The 15,709-nt window shown below is 50.4% G+C and overlaps 1 protein-coding gene and 1 long non-coding RNA gene across 3 annotated transcripts; one reads left to right on the top strand and one right to left on the bottom strand.

Annotated features, from left to right (window-relative positions):
• The first annotated feature begins 743 nt into the window (after positions 1–743).
• On the top strand, positions 744–14,794 carry ABHD16A (abhydrolase domain containing 16A, phospholipase). Of its 2 annotated transcripts, XM_045497708.1 has the most exons (20): positions 744–944; positions 1,927–1,983; positions 2,714–2,780; positions 2,993–3,079; positions 5,868–5,953; positions 7,619–7,692; positions 7,852–7,974; positions 10,117–10,231; positions 10,325–10,426; positions 11,359–11,422; positions 11,839–11,888; positions 12,213–12,336; positions 12,800–12,904; positions 13,136–13,199; positions 13,451–13,507; positions 13,654–13,716; positions 13,864–13,940; positions 14,025–14,123; positions 14,224–14,270; positions 14,463–14,794. In XM_045497708.1, exons 1-20 carry the CDS (start codon positions 813–815, stop codon positions 14,544–14,546), a joined length of 1,677 nt encoding a protein of 558 aa, XP_045353664.1. In that variant the 5' UTR covers positions 744–812; the 3' UTR covers positions 14,547–14,794. The 2 variants fall into 2 exon arrangements, with proteins under 2 accessions (XP_045353664.1, XP_045353665.1); XM_045497709.1 differs by lacking the exon at positions 12,800–12,904 and having other exon boundaries at positions 746–944.
• LOC123608144 lies at positions 12,473–14,029 on the bottom strand. Its single transcript, XR_006717117.1, has 2 exons — positions 13,838–14,029; positions 12,473–12,653 (listed from the first exon to the last, which is right to left on the bottom strand). It is a non-coding gene; the product is annotated as an uncharacterized LOC123608144 (long non-coding RNA).
• Positions 14,795–15,709: the final 915 nt, after the last annotated feature.

Here is a 15,709-nt window from a genome sequence, read left to right as displayed (position 1 = left end):
TTTTATGTATATATGCTTACTGCAATAAAAAGCTAAAGAATTTACATATAATGTAGGTGTAACGTACAAAGAAAAGACAAACCTGTCTATTTAATAACAGTATTACCATTTCACAGATCCTCTATGCTGTTACACTATTCCAAATTTGCTCTTTATTTTGCACTTACTTGACCATTAAATTTTCTTTTTGAAACGGGGTGTCAGGTTGTATGTAATCTATGGCTTTCTTTTTTCCAGTCAGTACTACGGTTTTGAGGTTCATCCACGCTTAAGAACGATAATGTATCCTTTATTTTTTTAAACCAGTATTTCACACACGTTAACAATACTGAGTCCTCCTATCCATATCCATGACTGCGACGTAGCTCTCCACTTATTCAAGCCTTCAGTTTACCTCTTTCAAAAACTTCTGTAATTCTTTTCATAAAATCTTGCATTTCTTTGATTTGATGTATTCCTAGACACCTTTTCTTTTCCGTTTCTCTGGTCAAGTGCTCCTAATCCTGCCTCTCGTTCCCACTTCGCTCGAGAGTCTGCCAATATTAAGGGACAGAAATAAGTGACTGCACTACACCTGATAAGGTTGTAACTCTCCGCGTTCCAAACGCCTCCAACTAATTTCTGACCATCGCTCTACCCGTAGGTCCAATTGCCCGAAGCCCGTCTCAGGCAGCGCGGAAAATGTCTCCGCTCGGCACGAGGCGGAGCCGGTACGTGCTGACGTCAAGGGCACGCAATACCTTAGAGGCCGGGGAAGGGCGGGGCCAGCAGGGGGACCTGCTGCTGGGAGAGCAGCGGCCCGAGCGGGGGCCATGGCGAAGCTGCTGAGCTGCGTCCTAGGCCCCCGGCTCTACAAAATCTACCGGGAAAGGGACTCGGAAAGGGCCCCGTCCGGCGTCCCCGAGACTCCAACTTCAGTCACTACCCCCCCTTCCAGCTCCTGGGTGAGTCGAGTTCTCCCCTGGTCAAAAACATGGTACGGCCCAAACCCCTTTGCGGCCTTTGCTCCCCAGAAGCGCCCATTATTGGAAATCGGGGGAGCCTGGTTGTCAAGCCAGTTGTCTGCGAAGTGCTCTTTGTGCTTCCTGGGTTAAAGTCACGCCTGCGGACTGGCTGCCTCCTTTATCGCGGTTTGCCACCGCTTTCTCATTCCGACTACCACTCCTTGCTTTTTCCTCTCGCGGCCCCCCACCCTGTCTGTCGTGGTTCGTGCTGGTCCCATTTGACTCTACGTCCTGGAAGAGACCCTGCGCGGATTCGAGAGCTGGATGATTTTGCCGTCAAACTCTCGATTTCTTCCTGCTAGGTGCTTCCCTGGTTCTGTTTTATCTTCCCTTTACCGTGGCCTTGAATTTCAACATGACTTGAATATGTCACGGACCCGCTGCCCCCCACCCAACCGCCCAACCTACTTTGGAGACCCCAGGGTCCTTGCATTCGTGAAAGCTGAGGGTGGTGGTAGGGTGTGCCCCTACACGGTCTCCACCTTTTTATTGGTAGTCTCAGATTATGTTTACTGTCCTCTACAAACCGTCCACCCTCAGCCACATTCTCTTCTTTAATCACCCCACTGTTATTTCTGTTCTTTCCCTCTTAAAGTTGTTATGGTGCCTTTCCTTTCTGCTGCTCTAACCCCTCTCCCCATATGCACATGCCCACAACCCATCTGAAACTGGGAGCAGAAATCATCCAGTGATGTTTTCACTTTTGCTCCCAAGTCCTATCCCAGCTCACGGTCTGGGATAGGAAATGAGGTTTGGAGTGGGGGTGGGGGGTGGGAAGAGGGGCTTCTGTGGGAGACAGGGATGTCCCAGGAGGGATAGCTTTGAAGGCTAGAACCAGAGGACACGAATCAGGGCTTTCAAAAGAGAAGGGGAAGGACTTGTCAATGGACTCGGCCCTTGACACAGCCATCTGCTTTGGCAGGATACGTACTATCAACCCCGTGCCCTGGAGAAGCATGCGGACAGCATCCTGGCACTGGTACGTCTGCCCTGCCATCTGGGACTACTGCATCTTTTCCGACCCACTTGCCCTCCCGAATTTTCTCCCCCGCAGCTTGGGAGAAGGCAGTGCCCCCGGGGGTGGGGATGTTCTGGGCTCTGCAAGAGACTTCAACACACACACGGATGTGCTGTCAAGTGCACATACTTGGCAGTCCCCTTTGGTGTGTGCATTTTTTTTCTCTGGGGCAGCCTGAGCCCTGAGGAAACTGTGCTTACTTTTGGGACCATCTGCAGGTGCTGAGTCCTGTGGTCCCCAGTGACCTGTCCTCCCTGGCAACTAACCTCTTTGGCTGCAAAGACAGCTGTTTTCTCTGGCAGGGTTCCTATGGTGACGTTTGTGCATCTCTTGGGGACCAGGCCAGGTGCTGTCCTGAGTGGGCCGAGTGAAAAGGCTTGATTAACTTGAGTAGAAAGAGAAACTGGCCTTTCAATGTGATGAAATTATGTCTGGAGATGAGAGGAAGAAAACAGAACCCGTACCTAATTTTCCCAGCTTCTGTTATGCTCTGATACGTTGCCTTTTAACAAATATTAAGCACCTACTGTGTCATGCACAGAATAGGTACTTGATATGATCTCCCTCAGGTTATCCACTTTGCTCAGAGGTTAGGCCTGGAAATGGCAGACCTGTGTGTGTGTGTGTGTGTGTGTGTGTGTGTGTGTGTGTGTGTGTGTATTGATTGCTTGTCCCCATCTCTCTGCTGCAGGCTTCAGTCTTCTGGTCCATCTCTTATTACTCCTCTCCCTTCGCCTTCTTCTACTTATACAGGAAAGGTCAGTGTGGTTTCAAAGGTGGTGGGCAGGTTGTTGGCAGCTGAGCTGACCCCCCCCCCTAAAGAGGAGAGGGGACCTGAGAGGATGGCTTGGCTTCCCTCTTCCATCAGGCATCTTCTTCCTCAGAGGGCATGGCTGTCCCAAAGAGAGGGTACGGGGTGGGGGTTGGGGCAGTGGGGAGAGCTTCTCATGTGATGCCTCTCCCCTCCCAGGTTACTTGAGCTTGTCCAAAGTGGTGCCGTTTTCTCACTATGCGGGGACACTGCTGCTACTCCTGGCAGGAGTGGCCTGCCTCCGAGGTAGGTTGAGAGGGAGCCTGGTTTGGATCTATCCCTCACTGGGTAAATATTTATGAAGTCACTTCTGCAAATACAGTTTTGTGTTGGGCCCTGAGGGGGAATAATTGGGAATGTTGAAGGCATGATCTTTTTCTTAAAGGGCATGGTTGTAAGTATGAAAAGCTAATTGGCAGAACACTTTGCTACTATCTAGAAGAGATGCATATACCCTACAATAATTCCACATATGTCCGTATATATGTTTGTAATAATCCGAAACTGGAAACAAGTCCATGGCCACAAATAGTAGGATGGCAGGGATTCTAGTTCTAGGGCAGAACACAATACAGCAATGCAAATGAACAAATTGAAGCTACACTCAGCAACACAGATGAGTCTCACAATTGTAATGTTGAATGCAAGAAGAAGACTACCAAGGGGCACCTAGGTGGCTGACTCGGTTAAACGTCCGACTTTGGCTCAGGTCATGATCTCACAGTCCATGAGTTCGAACCCTGCGTCGGCTCTACGCTGACAGCTTAGAGCCTGGAGCCTGTTTCAGATTCTGTGTCTCCCTCTCTCTCTGACCCTAGCCCATTCATGCTCTGTCTCTCTCTGTGTCAAAAATAAATAAACATTAAAAAAAAAATTTTTTTAAAGAAGACTAACAAATGATGTATGCAGTGTGTTTCTACTTATGTAAAGTTCAAGAGGGACGCATACAGAAGTGGCAAAACACAGGCATGCTTATCTTGAAAGTCAGGAGAGTGATTACCTGGGAGAGGGAGGGAACAGGATGGGGAGGGCTCCTGGAGGGACGTGACTTTGTTCTCTTCCTTGACTTGGGTGATGGTCACAGGAATGTTTGCTTCGTATTTTTTAAACTGGATATATATTGGACACACGTATGTTATATCTCACAACTTAAAAATGAAGAGAGAGTCCAAATCATTGCCCCTCGGCCGATGCACGTGAAGAAAACTGGGTGAGGGGATGCTTGGAGAGAGGTGGTAGACTAGGAGCTGCATGGCTGCAGTCATATCCAGCCTGGGGCGGGGACCTTCTGCCTTCGGTGTCCTGCCTCCTGATCTCCATTGGGGTGGGCTCCCTCATCAGAGAGGCGTTCCCTGACCACCTCACCTAAAAGTGGGTTTTGTCTTATTTTTAAATTTTACATATTTATTTAAGTTTTTTTTTTTTTTTTTTGAGAGGGAGAGAGAGAGAATGAGTGGGAGAGGGGCAGAGAGAGGGAGACCAAGGATCTTGAAGTGCGCTCTGTGCTGACAGCAGAGAGCCTGATGTGGGGCTCGAACTCAAGAACTATGAGATCATGAGTTGGATGCCTAACCAACTGAGCCACCCAGGCAGCCCAAATTTTATTTATTCTTAATTTGGGTACATAAATTAAATATAGAGAAGTCCAGAGAACAAAGTGTCATGAACTGAAATGCTTATATTCTGTCATGTAGCTTCACATACTTTTTGTCAATAAAGTTCTGAAGCATTGCATTCAGAGTTGGCATTCCTGTTGGAATCTTCCCCACTTCTGTGTTCCTCTTTCCCCAGAGGTAACCATTGTCACTTGGTGTGGTTTCTTTCCTGGTCCACATTTTTATCCTTTTATGAAAGATATACCTCATTTGATCAAATCTAAGCTGTTAGGAATTGTAAAATACATTCCAATTTCAGTTTTCAAATGTGAAAAACTATGCATTTTAGAATCTATGAAATATGGTAAGCATAAACCATATATAGCCATTCATTTTTGCCTTTTTGACACATGGCATCACATTATACAAATCATTCTGCACCTTCCTTCATTCTTAATATTGTCTGGGGTCTCTACCCTTGATAATAATAGCATTCTAGTTGATTCTAGTTTTCTTTTCTTTATAGCACTTAATCCTCTCTGAAATGTTCTTGTTTACTTGCTTATTGTCTTTCTCCAGCCCCACCCCACCCCCAGCCAAAGTGCTAGCTCTCCGGGCTGGGACCTGTGTGTCTTGTTTCCTGCTATCTCCCATGTCAGGACAGTGCCTGGCACATGACACCTGTCGGGTCAACGGAAGCAGAGAAGTCAGGGTTTGAGACTCCTTGGCAGTGAAGGGAGAGCAGATGTGATCGCCAAAGGGCCAGGTGAAGAGAGGAATGAGTGTAGTGTTGAGGATGGCTCTTATTTCAGAGAGGGAAGTAGAATGGAGGCAGGGGAGGAGCGGTCCAGGATTCAGAAGGTGGCAAAGATGGACCCAGGAAGCAGAGAAGGAGTCTCAGGGGACAGGAATAGTGTAGAGAGGCATAGTTGCAAGAGAGTGGGGATGGAGGAAGGAGACTTCGGATTCAGTGAGGAAGTGATTACAGGGCAAGAGCAGGAGCCATGAGGCCAGATGGCAGGGAGTTAGACTATACAGAAAAGAGATGGAAAGCAAGCAGTGAAGAAGGGTGGCAGGGAAAAAAAGAGGGACTCAGTGTTCACAAGGATGAACAGTAAGGTTGCATGACGGTGTGTTGCATGCAACAGTAAGGTTGCATGACTAGCAAAGTGAACATTCTGGAACGTTGAGGGTTGCCAGCCTATAAAGAAACAAACTGAAGAAGCTGGGTAGCAGAACACTGAAGCCAGTTGCTAGATATGGAGGAAGGGGGTCAGCTCAACTCTCCTATTTCCCCAGACCCTGGGCCACCTGTTCCTTTCCCTCCCACTTCCCTTTCCAGGGCCTTCTCCATGCCCATCTCCAATCCTCTTCCTGAAATTTACCCAGCTTGCTCTTCCCAGTTTTCCTAACACTGTCTCCTATCCTCTCTCTACCAGGCATCGGCCGCTGGACCAACCCCCAGTACCGGCAGTTCATCACCATCTTGGAGGCAACACATAGGAACCAATCTGCAGAAAACAAGGTAAGGGGTCCCAGGAAAGGTGCCAGACAGGTGCCCTGGCAGCAGCTTTCTCAGCTGCCTCTCCAGAGCACTGGGCACCAGCTTCTGCCAGGGCGAGGAGTTGTGTTGCCACCCATGGCAGTAGGTTTTTGCTTGCACATTGCTGTAGCCCTTCTCCCCTGTGCAAGTGAACTGTCCACCCAGAGAATTTTCCTCCCTACCACTTCTAACGGGATGTTCCACTAGAACAATCCTCCACCCTTCTCCCCTCCATCTGTAAGAATTGTCTAGATGTGGAAATATTCCACATCTTAGAAGGGGGTCTTCTCTCTGTCACAGCAGCTCGGTTCTGTAAGTGTTGTTTATTTTGGCTGTGTGCATTGAACACCATGCTAGTTTTGTTCAGGGATGGGTCAAGATGGACAGGTGTGTCCACTGTTGTGCCCAGAAGCACAGCGTGGTGCCAGGAGGGAGAAAAGCCAGGGCATAGTGTCCTTGGAGTTGTGCCAGCCCAGCTGGTGCTGGAGTGTGATTATCTTTGAGAAGGGGCTTTGGGGCCCTATAAAGCTCTTCCCTGTTAGGAATTCCTGGGATCAAAGAGCTGTGACCCTACCATCATCGTGTTACTGGTTGTTCCACGCCGCCGTTTACAGAGCTACGTAATGAAGCTCTACCACGCCGCTGTCTGAGGCATTTTGCGTACGCCCTTCCCAATCCTCACAATAGCCACACGAGGTGGCATTATTATACCTCTGAGGACACAGGAAAAAAGAGGTTAAGTGACAAGCAGAGTCACAGAGCAAAGGAAGGGGCTGGGTCTGGATTTGAGGCCTGGTCTGAGCAAAGCCGGCTTGAAATTTGCTTTTCTTCCATTTTGTTTTGTTTTGCCATTTACATTTTTGTACAGTGTTTCTGTTGTTCTTCCTTAGTCAAGTTATTTTTGAAAATGTCAAAAAAATTTCCTGTGACAGAAAATAAAAAGAGCTCTCAAAATAGAGCACTGGGAGCTCTCAGGGTGAGGGAGGGGGTACAGCAGAGAGTCAGACACAGCTCCCGCCACCCTCAGAGAGCACGTGGACAGACTTCGTGGGGTGACTGGAGGCATCGATAGCCTGGCTGGCATCACCAGCCCATGGCTGCCGAAGGTGAGAGAAGGGAGGTGGCTGTGAGGATGGAGCAGAGAGGGCTTCGTTCAGGAGGTGATTCCAATGCAAAGGAACCACTCACTGTAGACATTACTTTCCCTTGTTCCCTCTCACCCAACCTTAGGACAGTCATTTTGATCCTCTAGGGCAACATCATGCAAAGGACCCGGTGGGGGCAAGGGGTATGACCAGCCAACAGACCCCGCCCCCACTTCCTCCCTCAAAAGCACCAGCACCTCCAGCCACCCCTTCTTGGGGTGGGTCAGTTTTATATTTTGGAAAAGCAGAGTGTTGAGTAGTTCTTCTGGAAGCAGACAGGCCAGTTTTGATACCTGATAGGGTATCCTCTCTTGCCTGATTTTTCTGACTGTGACAGAGCTTACCCTCTATGAACTAGGAGTGTGTTGACCTCGACTTGTCTCCCTGTGATGTGTGGGGGCCAGTCCTGTGGATGAGGGTGCCAAGGGTGGGTAGGTGGGCCTGCCCCAATTTCTTAGTTTCCCTTTTCCTCCCCTCCTCTTTCTCTCCCTGCCCACCACAGAGGCAGCTCGCCAACTACAACTTTGACTTCAAGAGCTGGCCAGTGGACTTCCACTGGGAAGAGCCCAGCAGCCGGTGAGGCCCCAGTTCTTTCACTCCATCCTGCTCTGTCCTGTCCCACACCTCCATCCCCATCTTGGGCCCCAGGGCCTCCTTTCCAGTGCCATCTCCTCATTCCTGGACCTCAGCTTGCTGCTTCTGACTCCAACCTCCCCTACATCTTTCCATCCTCAGGAAGGAGTCTCGAGGGGGCCCTTCCCGCCAGGGCGTGGCCCTGCTTCGCCCAGAGCCCCTGCATCGGGGGACAGCAGACACTCTCCTCAACCGGGTCAAGAAGCTGCCTTGTCAGATCACCAGGTGAGAAGCAGCAGGGAAGAGAGGCCATCTGGGGTGGAGGGGACATCGGGTGAGGACTCCAGGACTGGGTGCTATGGATAAAATAGCTGCCATTTATTGGGCCTAGTGCTATGTATTTTGTATTATTTGTGATGGTTTTTAATCTACATTTATATGTGAAGAAAAGAGGCTCAGGGAGGTGTAGTCTCACAGATGGTGAATGAAGGGTTGGGATATTAATAATTCTGTCTGACACAAAAGCTCTTTTATTTTATTATTATTATTTTTAATTAATTAATTTACTTGTTTATAAATGTTTATTTATTTTTGAGAAAGAGATCTGGGGAGGGGCAGAGAGAGGAAAAGACAGAGGTCCCAAAGTGGGCTCAGTGCTTACAGCAGAGAGCCCAGTGTGGGGCTCGAACCCGCGAATGGCAAGATCATGACCCGAGCCAAAGACAGACGCTTAACTGACTGAGACACCCAGGTGCTGCTAAAATTTATTTAAGTAAGCTCTACACCCAACATGGGCCTTGAACTCACGACCCCAAGAGCAAGAGCCAAATGCTTTACCGACTAAGCCAGCCAGACACCCCACAAAAGCCCTTCTAACGAGGCTGAGAGAGAACAATGAGGTTGAGAGTGTGGTGGAGACACATAGCCTTAGCTGGAGTGGCATCTGGTGACAGCTGTGCCCCTGACCTGGCCTCTCTACTCCTAGATTCTTCTGCCTTAAGCAAGCTACAATTTCTGCATCCGTGAATAACGCACTTTATAGGATTGGTATATTAAGTAGAGTAACATATTCAGAAGGGTTACTACTTTGCCTGGGTACTTGACAGCAAAGCCCAAGTTGTGGCTACTGATGATGTCAGAAGTGACAACAGTAAGCCTTCCTCCCTTACAGTAGAGCAGATGCTGTGGTAATTTTCTATTGTTGGGGGCTGGGAGGCAGTTCCAAGATACCAAGGAAAGGGATGGATTTAGTGATCAGTGTTGCCTGTGTGACGATTGGTCAGAGGGACAAACCAAATTTGCAGTTTTGAGGGGATGCTGGACAGGGTGGTACATACCTGTTTTTTTCTGGGGACAAATCCTAGTTCAGGATTAACTGGAAATGATTAATTGTCTTTTTCAGATACCTACCACAGCTTATCTGTCTAGATTAGTGCATTTGTTCAGTAAATATTTATTAAGCCCCTCTTTGTCAGGCTCTAGCCACCTGCTACGTGGCAGAATAGGGCATATTGCAGAACAGAACAGTCAGGTCTCTGCCCTGGTGGAGTCTGCAGTCTAGTGTGGTGTATTTCAAACTACCGTCCATTCATGAATCTTGAAATCGAGTGAATTACAGCTGTCATTTTTTAAAGTATTATAGGGGGCCTTTAAATAAGTTGCATTTATACATTAACAGAATCATAGTTAATAATAACTTTGCTTTGGGGTCCGTGTGTGGCTCAGTTGGCTGAGTATCTGACTCTTGATTTCGGCTCAGGTCATGATCTCACAGTCGTGAGATCAAGCCCCGTGTCAGGCTCCACACTCAGTGGAGAATCGCCTGCTTGCGATTCTCTCTCTCCCTGTCTCTCTCTCTCTCTCTCTCTGTCTCTGCCTCTCTCTCTCTCTCTTTCCCCCACCTGTGCACGCACTCTCTCTAAATAAATAAATAAACATTTAAAAATTAAAAAGAATAGGGGCACCTGGGTGGCTCAGTCGGTTAAGCGGCCGACTTCGGCTCAGGTCATGATCTCGCGGTCTGTGAGTTCCAGCCCCGCATTAGGCTCTGTCCTGACAGCTCCCGGACTGGAGCCTACTTCCGATTCTGTATCTCCCTCTCTCTTAATTAATAAGAATTACTTATCGCATATAGAAAATATTATCTCCTAAAATTTTCAATATTATAAATATAGATGTGTGTACTGGGCCACAATATAAAATGTGCATATTATAAAGGTTGTAGTAAAAAAAATTTTGAAGAACACCAGCCTGGTACATATATTACTTCATTATGTCCTGAAAGAGGAGAACAAAGCTGTAAAGGTCAAGAAACAAAACTGTAAAGGTCAGGGGTGAAGCAGGCCCCAGAGTCTCTGAGTGCTAGGGCTAGGATGATTCCTGGGTCCTACTGAGGTCAAGGGTTCGTTAACCCCATGTTCCCCACAGCTACTTGGTGGCGCACACTCTGGGGCGCCGGATGCTATATCCAGGCTCAGTGTACCTGCTCCAGAAGGCCCTCATGCCCATGCTGCTGCAGGGCCAGGCCCGGCTGGTGGAAGAGGTGAGGCCCCCTGCCCCCACCCCACCCCCGATGGTCCTTCTCCCCCTACCAGGGATGTGACCTCCTGCCCCTCACAACATCTCCCCCACTCAGTGCAACGGGCGCCGGGCAAAGCTGCTGGCCTGCGATGGCAACGAGATCGACACCATGTTTGTGGACCGGCGGGGGACGGCTGAGCCTCAGGGACAGAAGCTGGTGAGAGGGAGCAGGGAGCCCAGCCCAAAAGTGGTGCGGGGAGAGCAGTAGAGGTTCTGGGGACCTCAGTTCTACAGCAGCCCTAAGAAGTACATCTGGGGATAATCCCATCTCCCACCCCACCCTCAAGACATGTTGGCGTAGGAAAACCCTACCACAGGGAAATAGATGAAGTAGGAGTTGACATTCAAGGACCAAAAAGTAATCTTGTAATAGTCACCACTTAGACAACATTTATCACATAGAAGGCATATATTTAATCCTCAAAACAACCCTGCAGAAGAGGTACTATTTTTAGGAGAGCCCATTTTACAGATGATGAAACTGAGCCTGGGATAATTTTCCCAGACCACACAGTAAGTGAGAGAGCTGGGATTTGAACCCAGGTAGCCTGGCCTCCAGTATATCCTGCCTCCATGAGGGAGCCATGGAAAGAGCACTGAGTCAGCAGTCCAGGGAGCTGACTCCTGGTTCCGGCACTGCCCAGCTGCTATGAGAATCCATGCAAGCTCCACCATCTCTGAGTTTGGGCTCGTGGCCCCATGAAATTAAAGTTTATCTGACTCTAAGTCTGGGGCCCAGAGATGGAAAGTGATTGGCATGCCACACAAAAGAAACAGTCATGAAAAAAATAGACCCAAAAACTAGAAAGGAAAAAAAATATCCATAACCCCATTTCTGAGAGCTGTCCTCCAGTGGTCTTCCAAGGAAAACGACACTGCTGAGTGGTCGAGCAGTTCGTCTTCCTCAGTTTGCTAAGCTTTTGCATCCACTCTGCCTCTCATGCACCTTGTAAAATTAGAAGTTTCTATTCCCGTTGAAGACGACAGGCCCTTTCCTCTTCCCTGTAAAGCTCCCACGTCCTGCCACACAGGGGATTTTCAGTCCCAGCTTGGCTCCTTCCCAGCCCTCCTTCCTGCTTCCTTCCGTAGGTGATCTGCTGTGAGGGGAACGCGGGCTTCTATGAGGTGGGCTGCATTTCTACACCTCTGGAAGGTAGGCCCAGGGCACAATACTCGTCTCTGCCCTTTGGAATGGAATGTCCCCACCTTCCCACACCAGTATAACTTCCCTGGGCCAGATCACCTTGTCTGAGTGAGGTTTGAAATTCTCACATTTGGGGGGAAAGTTTACTCCCCATTCGCTTTGCCAACCTTACATTCCCTCCCTGTGGGCTGTGTCCCTAACATTATGGCCTTCATTCTGTCCCCATGACATAATCACATCTCTCCCTTCTGCTGCCTCAGAACCTCTGGTGTCATCTCCCCATTCTGAGAAAGCTTGGAGTTACTCATCTCTAAATTTGGGGTTGTTTAGAGCTCCCATGTTGTGTTGGTCTTTCCCCCGGGGCTGGAGGTGGGGGAGGTGTGGGCCACAAGGTCATAGCCCCTCCTCCTCCTCCTATGTTGCAGCTGGATATTCTGTCCTGGGCTGGAATCATCCAGGCTTTGCTGGAAGCACGGTGAGACACTCTCTGAAATCCCTTTCTTTTCCTGAATTTATGGTTATGGTCTGTCTCCCTCTGGTCAGCCACTGGAATTAGGAAAAGGGGTGTATATTTCTCTGGTGGCTCTCACTCATCTGTCACCTGGGTGCCAAGGACAGGGAACCATGACGCCACCCCACAGTGAGAAGTGGCATTTCTGGAGAGTGCGGGCCCTCTCGCCACCCTTCTCTTCTGCACCCTCTGTCTCTTGTAGGGTAGCTCTGTGCTGGAAGCGTGCAAGTGGCCCATGAACCAGCCTCTGGTGCTAACCCACTCCTACGTTTGCCCTTCTTCCTGCAGGGGGTGCCATTTCCTCAGAATGAGGCCAATGCCATGGATGTGGTGGTCCAGTTTGCCATCCACCGCCTGGGCTTCCAGCCCCAGGACATCATCATCTATGCCTGGTCCATCGGTGGCTTCACTGGTACCAGCCTACCCCCCTCCCTGGGCAAATTATGCCACCCCCACCCCCCTCAAAGAGCAGTAGGGAAATGCCCTGAGAGCCCAGCAGTGGGGTAGAGGCTTAAGGGAGGAGAGGACGGAGGAGGGATATCTGCGTGTGTCTGGAAGATGGTATCCTATCCTATTTGTATACGTTCACATTTCCTTCTACCTTATGCCCATTATGAAAAGAAGCAGACCAGGGTCCTGGAGGGGGGAGATCAGGGAAGTGAAGTTTTCCTCTGCACGTGGTCTTCGATGCACTTTGATATTCTCTCTCCGTCTTCTCCATACAGTGCCCTGGCCAAGTGAAGTGAGGGGTTAAGGGGGACCTGGGGCTAACCTAGTAGAGATGGTGGTGTCAGCCTGTAGGGTCACTGGGACAAAGGTGGGGTGGTGGGCAGGAGCTCCTCAGTCCTCACCTTTCTTCCTTGTTCTGGTACCAGCCACATGGGCAGCCATGTCCTACCCAGACATTAGTGCTGTGATCCTGGATGCCTCCTTTGATGACTTGGTGCCCTTGGCCTTGAAGGTTATGCCAGATAGCTGGAGTGAGTGCAGCTCCCAGGCCTGCCTTTCCAGGGAAGGGGTGGGCTGGAACTGGGAACTATTCTAACTGGAGATGGTTCCTTTTTATGTAGGTGGGGAGTGGGTCACCCAACGGGATGAAAAGCAGGAGGGCTCCCCTGTCTGGGGCCTTAGTTTTCTTTGTGAACAGTGGGGAACTATATGTTGTGCAAGGGCTTTGTCTCTGCCATCCCGTCACTCTGATCCCACTCTAGGGGGCCTTGTGACCAGGACCGTGAGGCAGCATCTCAATCTGAACAACGCAGAACAGCTGTGCAGGTGAGGGCAGGCCAGTAACTGGCGTGTAACTCCCTTCCCCACTTCCCCACTGTACAGGCTTTGCTGGGTATTCAAGCAGATCTCCCAGTAAGGCCAGAATGTGGGCCATGCCTGTTCTTAAATATTTTCTCACCCCTGAGTGAAGGGCTAGCCTGTGGGGCCCTGCTATAGTAGGGGGTTAGGCTGCAGCCAGTGCAAGGGTGGGGTGGCCACTCGTCCTCTCCCTCTGAGCACCACACTGTCCTCTGAAGGTACCAGGGCCCTGTGTTGCTGATCCGCAGAACCAAGGATGAGATCATCACCACCACGTGAGTGCCTGGGAGCCTCTGCCCTCCTAGATTCCAGATGTAGCTAGGAAGTTGCCCTTCCCACCTCTGCCCACCAGAAACCTAGGTATCCAGACCCTTCCTCCCCAACCTCCAGCCCCTCCAGTGTACACTGTTCTCACCCCCAGGGTTCCTGAGGACATCATGTCCAACCGAGGCAATGACCTCCTGCTGAAGCTCCTACAGTATCGGTAAGCGGGAGTGTGTGTGTGTGCGTGCGCGTGTGTGTGCATGTGTTTACTGACACTGGCGTGGCAAGGGAGGGAGGGAAGAGGGTTTAGGGATGAGGAGTGAAGAGAATTGGGTCCTGACCTCTCGTCCTGGTGCTCCCTCTGTAGGTATCCCCGTGTAATGGCAGAGGAGGGTCTTCGAGTGGTGAGGCAGTGGCTGGAAGCCTCCTCACAGCTGGAGGAAGGTGCAGGGGGATGCGGTGAGGCCTTTGGGTGGGGGCCTGGCCAGGCCAGGTCACTGACAAGCCCTCCTTTCTCTCCCTGAGCAGCCTCGATTTATAGCCGTTGGGAGGTGGAGGAGGACTGGTGCCTGTCCGTCCTCCGCTCCTACCAGGCAGAGCACGGGCCTGACTTCCCCTGGAGTGTGGGTAAGGACGTCCTGTGGCAGGAGGGGGTGTTGGGAAGAAGCCAGGAAGGGGGATGAATACCCAGATGTATGGCTCATGTGTGAGCGGCTCTTCTCCACAGGGGAGGACATGAGTGCAGACGGAAGGCGGCAGCTGGCCTTGTTTCTGGTGAGCTGAGGGGTGGCGGGCAGGAAAGGGGTGCCGGGATGGCCAGGGGGCTTGGAGACAGGGGATACCATGTAAGCATTGGAAGTGGCAGCTTGTAGGGTGTGGGAGGTGGTTTCAGAGGCTGTGGAGGTGTTTGGGGGTGCTGTATACTGCGGTGCTCTGCACCCCACCTGTCCTGCCCTCTTCCTTCAGGCTCAGAAGTATCTGCACAACTTCGAGGCCACGCACTGCACCCCGCTCCCGGCCCCGAACTTCCAGATGCCCTGGCACCTCTAGGGACCACAGTGGGACTCGTTCTGAAAGAGTGGGATAGGAGGAGACATGAGGAAGGCTCTTCTTATTTGTGATTCTCTGTGTTCACGTTGCTATTTATAGTTTGTGGAAAGTGGGGGGCTGTCCCCCTTCTCACTGCCCTATTGCACGTTTCCCCTCATCCATCTGGCAGTACCTAACCTTCCCCAACATATACCCCGCATTCAGTGAATGGATTATTCCCAATAATTAATAAAAAGGTATTTTTTCTACAGGCTGGCTAATTGTGTGACTTTCCAAGTGTCCAGGAGCTTGGGGCCGGTAGTGGTGACAGCTGAAGCTGCAAAGAGCCGGGCTTTGGGGAACCTGACTCCAGCCGGCCAACTTAACCCTCCCCATCCCTGCTGTTCTCCCAGGCCTCCAGCCCCCAACTGAGCTATCCTCATGCAGTGGGTCCCCAAGCCTCCCCACTGGCTAGTGTGTCTAGTAGTATCACACGTACAGCCTCCCCAGCCTGCGCCCCAGTCCTTCCTGCATAACCCTGCAGCCACTGTAGGAGCTCACGGTTGCCCCCTCTTTGCTAAGAGCTCCAGAGCTTTCACTTACAAAGTGTTTTCTAGTACCTGATTTCCCCTACTTGGCTCTTCTACAGATTTCCAGCTCCAACCTGCATGGCTTCACCTTAAGTATCACCAGTTTTCCTTACTCAGCTCTTGCTGTTCCAAGGGGGAGTGAGGAACAGCCCACTCCCCATGTCTTCTGCGGCAAACCCTACACACCTCTTCACCGTGCCTTTGTCGTTTTCACGCATCTGTTGCAGTTCAGTGACAGGGCCTGCCAGGGACTGAGGCTTCCCAGAGCCACACTTCACCTTTCTGGACGCTATTAGAAGAAAATCCCTAAGGTGAACCCAAGGAAATTGGCTTCCTGTAACTTCTGTCCTATTTCCAATCCTCAGACTTCATGGAACAGAATGAGTTTTCCTCCCACCTGTCAGTTTGTTGCCTGGCCACCTTCTTCTTGGGAAACCTCTTTTAGCTGAAACGCTCCCAGGGTTACCCTCCTTGGCCCTCTGTTTTGAACAAGCTCAACGTGGGCAAGCAACAATGTTCTGATATCCTAGATAGCTTCTGGCTAATATCAGTGTCTCCTGGAACCCCAGGGCATGAAGCTCCTCCTCAGTCTCT

This window comes from Leopardus geoffroyi, chromosome B2 (genome assembly GCF_018350155.1).
Source record: "Leopardus geoffroyi isolate Oge1 chromosome B2, O.geoffroyi_Oge1_pat1.0, whole genome shotgun sequence".
Taxonomy (NCBI): domain Eukaryota; kingdom Metazoa; phylum Chordata; class Mammalia; order Carnivora; family Felidae; genus Leopardus; species Leopardus geoffroyi.
The sequence above is the reverse complement of the archived record's forward strand: the minus strand, read 5'-3'. Positions and strand labels throughout refer to the sequence as shown.

Coding starts and splice junctions, on each gene's coding strand:
- ABHD16A (XM_045497708.1), top strand. CDS start 813: ATGGCGAAGCTGCTGAGCTGCGTCCTAGGCCCCCGGCTCTACAAAATC. Junction 3,080..5,867: donor AGGAGTGGCCTGCCTCCGAG/GTAGGTTGAGAG, acceptor TCTCTCTACCAG/GCATCGGCCGCTGGACCAAC. Junction 13,200..13,450: donor AACGCAGAACAGCTGTGCAG/GTGAGGGCAGGC, acceptor TGTCCTCTGAAG/GTACCAGGGCCCTGTGTTGC.